This window comes from Mytilus galloprovincialis, chromosome 9 (genome assembly GCF_965363235.1).
Source record: "Mytilus galloprovincialis chromosome 9, xbMytGall1.hap1.1, whole genome shotgun sequence".
Taxonomy (NCBI): domain Eukaryota; kingdom Metazoa; phylum Mollusca; class Bivalvia; order Mytilida; family Mytilidae; genus Mytilus; species Mytilus galloprovincialis.
Window position 1 is genome coordinate 31,132,411 of NC_134846.1, and position 14,976 is coordinate 31,147,386.

Here is a 14,976-nt window from a genome sequence, read left to right on the forward strand (position 1 = left end):
CCACAAGATTGAAAGACAACCAAAGAATACATATGAAAAACGAAAAAAAAAAACCACACCAGTTAACAAAACACTATATAAACATCAAATGAAATAGTAACGTTCACAAAACAGAAAACTATTAGATCATCAGCAAAAACAAACAGATACACAACACTTGTCGTATTAGGAATCCACAACAGAAAACTCAGATTAAACGGTTAGAACAGGTACAGCGAACGCTGCAAGATTTATAACAAACCAACCATACCATCCAGAGAAGCCAATCAGTGTAACATCAATTGTTCAAAACTGGAATACATTGGAACAAAGAAGAACAATGGCAGATGTCATCCTCATGTACAAGGTAGTCCACCAACTAATACCTATACCAGTACTCTACATTCCAATACCGGATACTGTAATAAGAACTGGGACAACATCCCTAATGCGCCTCGAAATGAGGAACTCAAAAGTCACGTGTAAAGAAAAAATATCTGTGTAGTGATATTGGACATGTTTCTATTTTTTCCAAATGACTGACAATTGTGGTGATTAGGAAAGTAGAGGCACATAGAATAAATTTGTAAAAACTATGGAGCTATTAGATGTGTTCAAAGTATTAAATTTTCGAAGAACTTATTGTGTTAAAAAGGGGATATTTTACCACAAGGAGCCGCATCACGAAAGGATGTTCGGGGTATGCTTATTTACGGAAAAAGTAATCTCACTTCGTACCCCGAAAATTTAACCACAATAAAAATATGTGAAAATGTCACAGCTTCGAAACGAGCTATCATACATATCCAGACTGAGCTACAAGAAAAAACGTTACCATTACCGCCTATGTAAAACAGTTAAAGATATTGACCCAACTAGAAACAGTCACAGTTTGAAATTCGTGCCATACTACTGCAGAATTTCATCTATCAACACTCATTTTTCCCAAGAACAGTTACCGTTTGGAACACTCTGTCAGAATCGGTTGTGCTCTCACCATCACTTGAGGCCTTCAAAGCATCCCATCATAGGAGCACCAACCATACCAGGAGAACCAACATCAACTAATGAGTTTTAACTTTGTATATACATAGATGATGTATTATTATATTTTTAATCAACGGTCCGTTATTTTCTATCGGATCGTTTGCGCACATCACACTTCATTAACAGTATGGTTGTTATTAAGATCAACTGAAAATAATTCTGCTCTCATAAAGGGTCACTAGCTACACACGAGAAACATAAAATAAATCAAAAATATGATGTGTTTCTTTGTTCAATCATAATCTAATCAAAGTGAAATAGTGAAATAATAATTCGCCTTTAGCAGCCAGTATGGTTCAATTTTGTCAAAATAAGCTAAGAAATATTTATAATGAATTATTCACTAGCAAGTGCATAATACGATCTCATTGAATCCTTATTCGAAGCATTTACCAGTGTCCAATTTACGTTTTCATTCCGTAATACTTTTAAAAAAACTTTCATTGAATGTTCGTCGTTTCGGAATATGTTGGGGTAATAATAAAACTACTATAATTATTACAGCGATTGATTGATTGATTGATTGATTAACTGTTGCCTGACAATCGACAAATGTAAATTGTGACATGTATATTCAGGGCGAGAAACTGTTAATATGAATACAATACTAGAAAGGATCTGCAATATATGACGTCAGGATTGAACTAGAAGGGTCTTAAAGGGTCACTCGCTACACACGAGAAACATAGAATAAATCAAAAATATGATGTGTTTCTTTGTTCAATCATAATCTAATCAAAGTGAAATAGTGAAATAATAATTCGCCTTTAGCAGCCAGTATGGTTCAATTTTGTCAAAATAAGCTAAGAAATATTTATAATGAATTATTCAATAGCAAGTGCATAATACGATCTCATTGAATCCTTATTCGTGTTAACTTCAATTTAACCCCTTAGCTAGAGATAAATAACGCATGAATTGTGCATGTTCAGTAATCTTAATAAGTAAAATAATGTCAACATTGAAAGTGAAACAAAGTAAATCATTTGATTGACAAATTTTATGCACAAACAAATCTTTCTTATACAGGAAAAAATGATGATTAACATATATGTCACTTAATAATATGAAATTAAACCAACCTAGAAAAATCAATTTGCACGAGTTCGCTATCTATTTATATCTTTATTTTGTGTTTTGTAATTTATATCGCTTATATGACCATCTGGGGTCTTCGTAGGTCAACTCAATAGTGAATTAGATGGCGTCTAGACAAAAATACACACGAAACGAAGCTACATATCATCGAGTCAATGCCCTGTAAATTGTTTATTTTAGACTTTGCTTTTATAGTTATGATAAATGATTTACATTGTTTAGATGAAATATGAGAAATTGTGCCAATTGGTGTACATGAATTTGACAGCTAGTGCCTCTAAAATAACCATATGATATAACAAAATTATAAAAATAGTAAATTAAAGGGTTATTAAGCCTCTTCTAGTACTACTTATTGTAATAAATTAAAATCACTAACCTGCAAAAACTACTAAAAGAGCTATGATCAAGGCAATAAGAATAATGGCTATCACTACAGTTGCAATTATACGCATGTATTTGTGTCTTTGATTTGTCTTCCGGAAGTGCACTTCGGTTGGTCGTCCTGGTCCTGAAGCGTAACTGTAGTCATTTCCGGGATACTTGTCGTTTGCTATCACATGATCGTCATTTTGAAACTTATTTCCATCCTCTTGAAAGATCGGATTATCAAAGCAAGCCTGAAGAAGAACAGTATTATGATCATCATTGGTTTTATAATAACGATTCGGATTGTTTAAAATCTTCAGTGGGATTTTTTTCATTAGTCGTCCACTCATATTGCAACTCCAGAAGGAATACTCTTTTAAACCAACATCGATTCATTCGGTAAATAAAGTATTTATATTCCGACCATAATTAACTGTATCCTCATTATATTGAAAAACAGATTCCCATTACAGCTAAATAAATCAAAATTTACTAAAGCTATTTTCCTAGAACTAATACCAAATATATTGGGGTGAAAGTCTTTTCTTGTAATGTTGTCATTCATATTCCCTCCTCTTATTGTAAATTCATGGGAACTTTATGTTCAAACTCGATTGGCCAAATCAGTCTTTATGTCCATTGGTTTACAAACAGGTTTCCAACTGTTCACAATTCATCGGAAAATCATTTCCTAAGTTCACACTATGTATTTCTATGCAATTTATACATTTATCATTACAAGTTCGTGTTAATAAAATTTCTTTGAATCTCTATTTCTAATAATATAATTAAATGTTATCACTTATTTTCCTGATTACAATAAACATCAATAAAAGAAGAAATTAGTCTTAAAATTGAAACGACGGATCCAAGACGTTTGTCTGTTATCCTATTCATTCGGGACAATCTAGTTGTCACCGATAAAACACGAAAGTCACATGGGAATACAATCAAGGTGTCGGGTCTTGCAGTGCGGTTCCGCTCTACGACCAGAAATTTTAACATGTGATGATATTGGAATATACATAACTATACAGATATTGGGTCTTATTTTATAAGTTGTGGTTATTGGAATTTGAAATTGACTTATTATTTTTACTCCGTTCTTATCACTAAGACTTATAGGAAATAATTGCAATCTATTTTTGTAAGGTACAGACGAGTACAATTATTACAATTTTTAGATTTCAATAACAATGGTCAATAAAACAACTGGAGTCGAACTACATAGTCATTGAGTATCAAAAAATCTCAAGGCAAAGCTGTCCTTCCGTCCGCCCTCTTTGACATAAAAATTAGTGAACGTTTATTTTTGCGTTTTTCTGTATAGAAATACAATTTCACTAACTAACATTATTATTGATTTTGAAGTATAATTTACTTAATAATTCATTATACATTTTTTTAGTTTGACCCCCCTCCACCCTTTTCATCCAAATCCCTCACAGCCCTTCACACATTCATTTCAAAAGCTTACTACATGAACTTGACGAAAATTACGATCAGATGCCCGCTAAATGCATTTGCACTTAATACATTTTAACATTTTAAAATTGTTTTTGAAGCTTTTATATCGTGTCAAAGGTGTACAGTAAATATTTTCTATCAGTTAATAACACTTCTTCACAAAGAAATCGCAACTGCTTTTGTCAAATGTCAATTTCACGCACATTGAAATATACATCGATTTGATTTACAAAATTTAAAAATAAAATCAAAATGACACACTTTTTTTTATCATAACTAGTCAAACAATTTCACTGCATAAAGTTTTAATTATTCATTAGTTTATCTACTCTATTTAAACACCTTTTTATTCTTGAATAGTCAAAAATCTTATCTGCATCTAGCATTACAATAAATCACAAAATTAGCATTTTCTTAATAAAAGATGTAAAATAACCGTTCAATAGATACATAAATTTGGAAGGCCATCAATCTTATTTGTTGACAAATATGACAACCTAATTTCAGTTCATCTTCAAAACTTCGTCGTCATTAAATTTGACTTCATTATTTGAGAAAAAAAACGTATATGGCAAAGGAATCGAAAAATGTAAACAAAAATGTAAAACAAGAGGGTTCAAGTTTTGGCACAGCTCAAACAACTAATTAAAAAGTATTTAACCAGTATTATATTGATAGTGCTGATGAAAACTTATAGCTTTGATGAAAACTGACAATTAATGAAAAGTTAATTGTATTGGTATTGTGTAATATTGGTCACAGTTATATGAAATAGATTCCCTATATAAATGAGCATAAAACAATCTAATATCATGTTCATATCGGTAACCGTATACATTCATATCGGTAACCGTATACATTCATATCGGTAACCGTATACATTCATATCGGCAACCATACATTCATATCGTCTACCGTGTATATATATCGGCAACCGTATACATTCATATCTCCTACCGTGCATTCATATCGACAACCGTATACATTCATTTCGTCTACCGTTCATTTACATCTGCAACCATACATTCAGATCGGCAACCGTTTATTCATATGGGCAACGTGCATTTGTACCGGTTACTGTTTACAATCATATCGTCTACCGTACATTCATATCGTCTACTGTACATTCATATCGTTTACCGTACATTTAAATCGTCCACCGTACATTCATATCGTCTAGCGTAAATTCATATCACTGTACATTCATATCGTTTACCGTACATTCATATCGGCAACCGTATACATTCATATCGTTTATCGTTCATTCATTGTATTATAAATAGCAACCCACCCTCTCCGATCTATGCAGTAACTCGAATAATATACAGTAAAACTCCTTTCAAGTAATTTACTTGAAGACGTGCAGATTCTTCTACATGTGTAACTAATACGGAATCCTAGTTATCTGATCGATGTTTGCGGTCAATAAAGGTTGAAATCTATACGACATTTAGTTTTATGATTTGAAACGGCTGCAGAAAGTCAAAAGTCAGCCTTTTTTTTATTAATTATTCAATAAATCAACTTGTTTCTGCTTTATAAACAACATCAATATAGACTAATGAAGGACAATTTATCGTCTTAAGTCACTATTCAATCGCCTGAAGAGTCTGTTTTTTTCTTCTGTTACTGAATATTAGATACAAAGTTATTAATCACCATAAAAAGCTGACGTTGCTTAAAAGCAAACAAATGAATATATATATATATATATATATATATATATATATATATATATATATATTCTTTCATTGCAAAAATATATCTGTACAGTATCTCAGATATTTTTTACAGATCAAATTCAATTTAATGGTAACATTCGTAAGTTCGTATTTAATATTATGCTGTAAACCGTTATAATACATGCATGTCGATTTTAAGAATGTGTTTATTTAAGAATTGAATGCTTCTTTTTGTAAATTTATTGGTATGTAAACGAGTTTTCCAAAGTACTATAAAAACATGTGCGCATTATAAACGTTTTTACAACCCTAAAGAATTACTAAAAGAACCATTTTAAAATACTTATAAGTACATTTTTAAATAGGATCATGAAAACACGATATATCAAGTTTTTCTTTTATTTACCTGCGCATTTTATTGTGGAATCTCGTGACACAATGAATGGTTCATTTCAATTTAAAATGAAGGTAAATTTGAGAATGATGCGAGATTGTTCTAAGCCAATCACAAGAAAAACATATTACAATGTTTCAAGTATGTAATGTAATTATATTCATTTGGAAAATTCTATTTTATTCTATATTTCGCCGAACAGATCGTGTTTAAATCAGTCCTTAGGTCTAATGTAGCGGTAAAAGCGCGGTTTAATATCTAAAAGAAACAGCTTTTACTCCACTGCATGTTTGTGTTTGTCCCAAGTCAGGAACTTCTAGTCTCTGTCAGCCTTGTGAATGTATATATTTTTTAATTTTGGTTCATTTGTTTAAAATGGCGTCCATTTCGCAGAGCTAGTAAACCTTTTGGTTTATAGGTCAGCTGAAGCCCGCCTCTTTGTAAGAGAGCTTCTCGCTGCGTTGAAGATCCATTGATGGCCCAGGGCTTCGTTGTGGTGTTTTATCATGATTGTTCAACGTCTCTGACACATTCCCCAGTTCTTCTCCCATTCATATGGTCTTGTATAGATTTACTACTGTATCTATATGACCATATGAATAAGGATGTTGCAATGATCCTAAAATAAAACAGCGTGATTTTTTATTTCGGGTAAATAATGTTCAATCAATCTTTTTGCTGTGTGGAGTCAGCTGGACCAATATTTGTGTTTTCATTTCAACGCGGTGTTGTATGTCCCTATTCTATTGAATATTCTTGTATCCTTATTTTTGATAAATACTAATAAATTTAACAAAATTTTATTCGTAAGCTTGTATTAAAAATTGGTTCTTTTACGGTGACAGATATCTGCATAACTTCCAACGGATTGCGTAATGATACCGTTGATGCATCAAAGATACTATGATGCTGTCATACTGTACATGTCAATTCTTAAAAAAAAAAAAAATTGTTATGTAACTTTTAGGGGAAATGTTCCTACCATTGTATAGACATAAATGCATACCAAATAGTTCCTTCAATGTTCCTGATAGTATAAGTTTAGTTATAGAGTTGCAATACACATTAGTCCTTAGGTCTAATGTAGCGGTAAAAGCGCGGTTTAAGATCTAAAAGAAACAGTTTTTACTCCACTGCATGTTTGTGTTTGTCCCAAGTCAGGAACTTCTAGTCTCTGTCAGCCTTGTGAATGTATATATTTTTTAATTTTGGTTCATTTGTTCAAAATGGCGTCCATTTCGCAGAGCTAAGTAAACCTTTTGGTTTATAGGTCAGCAAAAGCCCGCCTCTTTGTAAGAGAGCTTCTCGCTGCGTTGAAGATCCATTGATGGCCCAGGGCTTCGTTGTGGTGTTTTATCATTGTTCAACGTCTCTGACACATTCCCCAATTCTTCTCCCATTCATATGGTCTTGTATAGATCAATCTTTTTGCTGTGTGGAGTCAGCTGGACCAATATTTGTGTTTTCATTTCAACGCGGTGTTGTATGTCCCTATTCTATTGAATATTCTTGTATCCTTATTTTTGATAAATACTAATAAATTTAACAAAATTTTATTAGTAAGCTTGTATTAAAAATTGGTTCTTTTACGGTGACAGATATCTGCATAACTTCCAACGGATGGCGTAATGATACCGTTAATGCATCAAAGATACTATGATGCTGTCATACTGTACCAACTTCCAAGCAAGGACCGAAGCTCATAAACTCGGCAATTAAACGCAGGACTTCGGGAATGTCCGGAGAGCCGACAACCTTGCTTCGGAAGTTGATACTGTACATGTCAATTCTAAAAAAAACAATTTGTTATGTAACTTTTAGGGGAAATGTTCCTACCATTGTATAGACATAAATGCATACCAAATAGTTCCTTCAATGTTCCTGATAGTATAAGTTTAGTTATAGAGTTGCAATACACATTTCTAGTTTAGATAATTAACTTTCATCATTCTGTTTCTTTTTAAATATATGTTTAATTTGTTGATGTTTTTTTTATATTGAATATGTTGGTTTTTTATTTGCGGGAGGGGTATGTTTTTGAAAAGATTATATGACCTTAAATTTTAACTCTTGACGAGAAGAACAACACTATCAAATTGTTCCAGGATCTAAGAGACTGTTTCCATTGAAAATAAGAGGAAAGAATTATACAAAATTGAGTGTTGAAAACAAACAATTGTTGTTCCTGTTGATTATCGAGAACAGGTTTTATTTTGAACAGAATTTCTAAAAAAAAAAAATATGGCAAAAATAAAATCACTCCCCTTTACTACTGAACCAAGACGAATGGTCCGTCACGCTTTAAATTGCAAATCTGAACTTTTTGTACCAACTGTCATTCATAAAAGATTAGTATCATTTAGTTTGTCTTATACATAGACATGTATTAGTCAACTTATTCGCATGTCCAAAGTCAAGAGCGTCTGACCTTCGTTAGTCTTGTATGTTTTTGAATTTTAGTTCATTTACATATTTTGGAGTTAAGTATGATGTCCATTTTCACTGAACTACATGAAGTACACATCTTTTAGGGGCCAACTGAAGGCCACCTTTCGGCTGTGGGATTTTCTCGCTGCATTGAATTTTCTCTCTGCATTGAAGACCCATTGATGGCCTTCGGCTGTTGTTTGCTCTTTGGTCGGGTTGTTGTCTCTTTGACATATTCCTTATTTCCATTCTCAATTTTATGATTCGTATATATATGACTGTACTCTCTAAAATATCCGATAATCGATTCAGATTCTTGTTCGATAAAAGGCTAAAACTAAAATCGTAATATTTATATATTATCGTCAGAAATAATTGTATTTAATGAATTTTTATTAGTATAGTGGCCATTGTGATTGACAGTAATCTAATTGTATAAACACTAGAAATACACTCTTAGGATCTTACTAGTTATTAGCAAATATTAGTTTTTGAAAGAGAAATTACTATTTAATGATCGTCAATTGACTCTTCAAGGCTAATAACAAAGTTGTATTGTCTGAAGAACAGATTTTAAAGTACGTAAAACATATAATTTATTGATTTTCATAACTATCGAATTTACCATATACAACCTCGGAGGTTTGAATTAGCAACTAGTGTTCTGCTTGAAAGAAATTTGTAAAGGATTTGTACAAAAATTGCTTTTTAATTAATTAGAAATCCATTAGATTATTGGCTTTTAGTGAAATAATCAAAAAGAAAAGTCTTTGCTACTGTATATATGAATACAACGAACGATTCAATATTTTCCTTCAGGGAACGTGGGAAATATTACAAAAAGGAAATGTTATATTCAATTTGTTATTTGTATTTTAAGTGATTTATTTACAGTAAGTGATTAAACAAAATGCAGAATTAAATACCAACTGAAAACAATGTTGGTTGTTTTAGGTTTTTTTTTTTTTTTTTTTTTTTGGGGGGGGGGGGGGGGGGGGAGGGTTATTACTAAATTTAATTTGTAGTTTAACTGTAGATATTTCTAAACAACTTAATTAGACAATGACATTTGCTTTTTATTTCGCACAGAAGAAACAGGTAAATGTCATTATCGCTATTTTTTGCATTTTTCCTTTGTTCTGTTTTTGTGTGATAATTTTTCATTTCATGCTACTCGCTTGAGATGGAAAATTATCGCTAGAAACTAAGAAGGCACGTGGCGTTGCAAATAAAATTGACATGAAATTGACAACGTCGTCATAGGTAAAATAGCGATAAACAGATTATTATTGCTCATCTCAACTCGATTGCTTTTCTCGCTTTCGCCGTCCCGGCTCAAGCGAGAAAAGCTATCTTGTTGAGATGATCAACGATAATCTAGAAATCCGACAGGCCAGCAATGCCCCCATCATTACTTCATTTCAAATAAAATGTAATTGTACTGTATAAAAAAAAACACATGGCTGTAATTGCGAGTGAGACAACCATAACAAAAAACGTGTTTGTTACAAACACTGAAAAAAATTAAAACATACAAATACCAAAAAGCACAAAAAGATCTCAAACTACCAGAAGTTACCGTAGGCAAGTTCATGATCCAGCATCAACTTACACATGCATCATGCTATCCAACTGAAGATTAAGATATAAATCTGTCAATCTCCAATGAATTTAAAGTAGGTGATGAAATGATAAGCAACTTAGATTGATTGATAGATTGGTAGATTGATGTTTAACTACATTTTCAGCACTGTTTCGTGGCTGTCAGTTTTTATTGGTGGATGAAGCTGGAACGACATTTGGAAAGAAACCTGACAAGACTTTGTCTTAAAAAAGCCTAAGCTAGGGCGATAGAAAAACAAATAAATATGGTAGGATGTACTTGCAAGACCATACATGTTTTAATGAATGATGATAGATAGCAATTCATTCTTGGTTATTTATTTTATTATAAAAAAAAATCAATGTAAATAAAAGGTTAGTACCACGATAAAGACATCATTCAAAGACCTTGATACTAAGATAATTGATAACCTTTAAGGAAGGATTCATTCAAAGGAACAAGTAATAAAAGGATCGTTTCTTAATGTTAGATCTCAATAAATAGCATCATCGTAAAATATACGATGTGGCATCTTATTTCTAATTAGTTTTCTACGTGTACAATTATACCTCCAGACCAAACGTTTGAGTTATTTGTAGTGACGAATTCCCCGACTAATTTAAAAGATTAATCTGCAGTTATACATAGATATATCTAAATCGTCAATTGAAATCGCAAACACAACAATTACTACATATTCTCTCTATTTTGTTACATTGATATGGATACGGTTATTGTTTAATCAAAGCTTTGTAGAGAATAAACTTTGTTGTTGCTTCTCCTTCAGCTTTCGTCAATCCTAATGCGTCACAATTAGGCGCACGACATGTAACAGTTGACAAACAGACGGTCTACGATATGTTTACCATAATACGTCCTATCGATGAAGGGTGTATAATTAAGAAATAATTCATGGGGGCTTGAATATATCGTGATTTTACCACGGGTTGGCCCTTTATGACAAATATTTTACCCCTGAGCGATAGCGAGGGGTAAAATATCGGCATAAAGGGACAACCCGTGGTAAAATCTAGATATATTCAAGCCCCCATGAATTATTTCGATTCTGATAGGACACATACGGCAATTCTTTTGGATCGAAGCGCTCTAGGTGTAGGCAAATATTTGCCGTTCCCATAAATAAACGCACTAATAAACTAGCGTAAAAGAACGGAGCAAACTGCATTAGTGACATGCTTAAACTATTTAAAATAATGTATTTAGACAGTTTTGGATGAATTTGAATGATCATTTATTTATATGTCTTATATGATGTACAATAAAGGGCTTTTGCCACATTTTAGCATCATTTGTGTATGTTTCCTTGTGATGATTTTCGGCTTCACAAGCGTGTATTTTCCCGTAAAATGCTTACATTCTAACGTCATTGTTCTATGACGTCGGGTATCTCATTCATAAAAAAGCATATGACGTGGGAGTACAATCGGAACAGCACTGGCAATATATTCATATTTTACCACGGGTGTGTACTCAAAGCGTTTGAAGGACGTCATGTTAGAATAAACATTTAATTTAAATGACACAGTCCCGATCGGTCCCAACTGCATTTCTTTAAAAGATGTGAATGAATTAAACATTAATATTTAAGAGCTATTAGAATGAAATTCAAAACAGTGTGGCTGTGGCCATTGATTGACTCATTAAATTCATCCATTGACTGGGACAATTTACGTGAACGTTTGTCTGTAACGACCACTGTTAACGACGTACCTACGATAGACATTTAAACTGTGGGGTCACCAAAGGTTTCTTAACGCCTTTAATTATAAAATAATTCGAAAAATTAATCAGGAATAACCTTTATGTTTTGATTTATATAATTGATATAAATCAAAACATCGTGTTATTTCTGATTAATTTTTCGAATTACTTTATTAAGGTGTTGAGAACCTTTGGTGACCCCATAGTTTATGTGTCTTTAAAAAGTACATAGTGAGCAGTGATCGTTACATACAAACGTTCACCTAAATTGTCCCAGTCAATGGATGAATTTAATGTGTCAATCAATGACCACAGCCACACTGTTTTGAATTTCATTCTATTAAACCCTATATTCCAAATGACGAAAAATACTAAGTTATGACATGTATCTATACTATTAAACGAGAAGACCTCATTTTGTGTGTCGCTTCTCTTCCTTCCACAATAAATCAATCATCATGCCTCTGTGTCCTATAGGTAACATGCATAGTCGCATTTTTCATCCATTCTTATGATTATTCAGATTGAGTTATTTTGGGAGAAAAACGACAAAAAAGGAGTCCGGATATGATTCCGTCATCAGACTGGCTTTAAGTCATAGATATGATTTCCGGTTTGAAACATGCACAAATACAACCAATCGTATGATAGATAACAAAAATGAAAAATAAATAAGCCAATCAGAGCGTTCTCCATATAATGGGTTTAGATCGCAAGAATCACAACTTCGCTTTTAGCTACATGTAAACCACGATTATACTACTTTAATATATAGGTACTCTCTGTATTCTGTCTACTGTTTTTTTTGAAAAATGTTTACTATTTAAGGGGTCATACCAGTTGCATATATATTAAAATAAGTAAAACATGTGACACAAGTACAACCAATCGTATGATAGATAACAAAAATGAAAAATAAATAAGCTATTTAGCGTTCTCCATATCATGGTGTTTAAATCAATCACAACTATTCTACCTCCTTAGAGAGGACAATTATTTTTCGCGTTTCGTATATATCATGGTGTTTGAATCGCAAGAACCACAACTATTATACCTCCGTAGAGAGGACAATTATTTTTCGCGTTTATCTACATGTAAACTACGATTATACTCCTTTAATATATAGAGACTCTCTGTATTCTGTCAGGGACTTTCTATGTTAGTATAGAAAGTCCCTGATTCTGTCTACTGTTTTCTTTGAAATGTTTACTATTTAAGGGGTCATACCACTTGCATATATATATTAAAATAAGTAAAACATGCTCAACTTTTAAATTATCTAAAACCATCTCGACCAAAACCTTTAACCTGAAGCGGGACAGACGGACGGACGGGCGACCGAACGCACGGATGCACAGACTAGAAAACATAATGCCCATAAATGGGGAAAAACAAAATATTGTTGAAAGGGAAAATAGTGATTTGGCAAAAATGAAAGTAAAGTAGAGATTAGAGGGAGGCAGGACCTTTTTCGGGGCGTCGGGATCGGGTGTTTTTAAGCTCGGGATTTGGGGATTGACCCTTACGGGATCAGGGAATATATTTTTCGATTTCGGAATATGAATTTCTTTAATTTCTGCATCTCAGGATTTCATAGTTATAAGCCCGGGATTTTGGGATCATGACCCCTCCGACCACCCCTCAAATTAGCCTTAGTCGGTCTTAGTCATTTATACATGATTCATATCCTACCAATGGCATGTTAATAAGGCTCTTAAAAGAAAAAGCACTGATGGGTTGTCCTAGAAGCATATTTTGTTTGACTAATAATGGTCTATATATAAGCAGTTACATTTATTACATGTTTGAAACGGTGCACATTTTTATTGTAGCAAAGGAGAAGAATAATTGTGGTCTGAGGCCAGAAACACGAAAATGAATTCAATTTAACAGAAAGGAAACAAATATCGGACTTTGGAAAAGGGGAGAGGGCTTTTGGTACCTTTTATGAAATTCTTCATACATAATATCTTTTACATAAAATCATCCTACACCAGTTCACAAGCTGTATGAGCGCGATTTCTCGGGTGTGTTCTAGTAGTATTACAACTAGTGAAGATATTCCTGACTAAAATCAATTTTCAGTGTTTGTAATAGCATAATCTTCAAACAATTCTCTTAAAGCCGAAAATTTTAAAAGCTCGAGTTAAATTTCACCAGTAATCACAAAAACAAAATTGACAGACCTGTGAAAAATCTTACTTTTTACACTTTCGTTAAATGAATAATGAATTGCATCAGAATGGGTTCGTTAATTGACACCTCCTTATCGTCTGACGTCAATTTTTAGCTTTAGTATGTGCCTCTTATTGACACTCTTATTTGTATACCATATACAATGAAATAGTTTGTACACATATTGATACAACGTATGTTAAGTTATTTGTTGGCGGCGTTTATTTTTAAATTATGTGCAGTTTTCTATTTTCTCCTTTTGATTGAGAAAACATGTTGTTGATCAAAGCGGGATAACTCAAAACAGTACTGGTATAAATTATGTTTACACGACATGAACAAATTATTTGTACATTAAATCAATAAATCTTACAATAAAACGGGAAAATCTTACTAGAATTATAACAAAATCTAATCAGACAGTTTTTTTTGTTTAAGACTATAGATTCCTGGTGTTTTTCTAAACGCAGTTTACTCATCTTGATTGCCTATCTGGAACATGTTATTTTGCCTTTGGTATAAAATAAAGTGTTCGAAGTGTCTTGTAATGAAAAACATCGTACAGCTGACTCTTAATTATTAATAACAAATTCATAAAAATATTAAGCCTATAATGCCAATGTTCTTTAGTTTTCTATGTTGTGTCATGTGTGCTGTTGTTTGTTTGTCTTTTTCATTTTTAGCCATGGCGTTGTCAGTTTGTTTTAGATTTATGAGTTTGACTGTCCCTTTGGTATCTTTCGTCCCTCTTTTACTCAATTATAATTATTGTAACCTATAAATGGTTACTTTAAGATAAAAGTTCGGGAAGGTGAAATACATGTATATATAAAACGTTTTGGAGGATAAAATAGTTCTTTAGAAAACAACATATCAAGTTCAACTGACTACTATTTTATTACTTCTTTTTTTTATCTTCATACATGTACAATGCAGTTACTGTATTACATCATGGAAGTAATATTCAAAAGGCAATAGTACTTCGAAAAACTGTCCCGTGTTTGAAAAAGTCT

The 14,976-nt window shown here is 32.5% G+C and overlaps 1 protein-coding gene across 4 annotated transcripts in view; it reads right to left on the reverse strand.

Annotated features, from left to right (window-relative positions):
* The window catches only part of LOC143044798 (atrial natriuretic peptide-converting enzyme-like), a 110,963-nt gene that overhangs the window by 42,251 nt on the left and 53,736 nt on the right, over nucleotides 1-14,976 (reverse strand). For 3 of the 4 annotated variants that reach the window (XM_076216963.1, XM_076216962.1, XM_076216961.1), the window contains exon 2: nucleotides 2,504-2,744. In XM_076216963.1, coding sequence (XP_076073078.1) covers nucleotides 2,504-2,744 — 241 coding nt within the window. Of the gene's footprint in view, nucleotides 1-2,503; nucleotides 2,859-14,976 lie in introns of those variants that run through there. The other variant, XM_076216960.1, reaches the window with a different exon arrangement.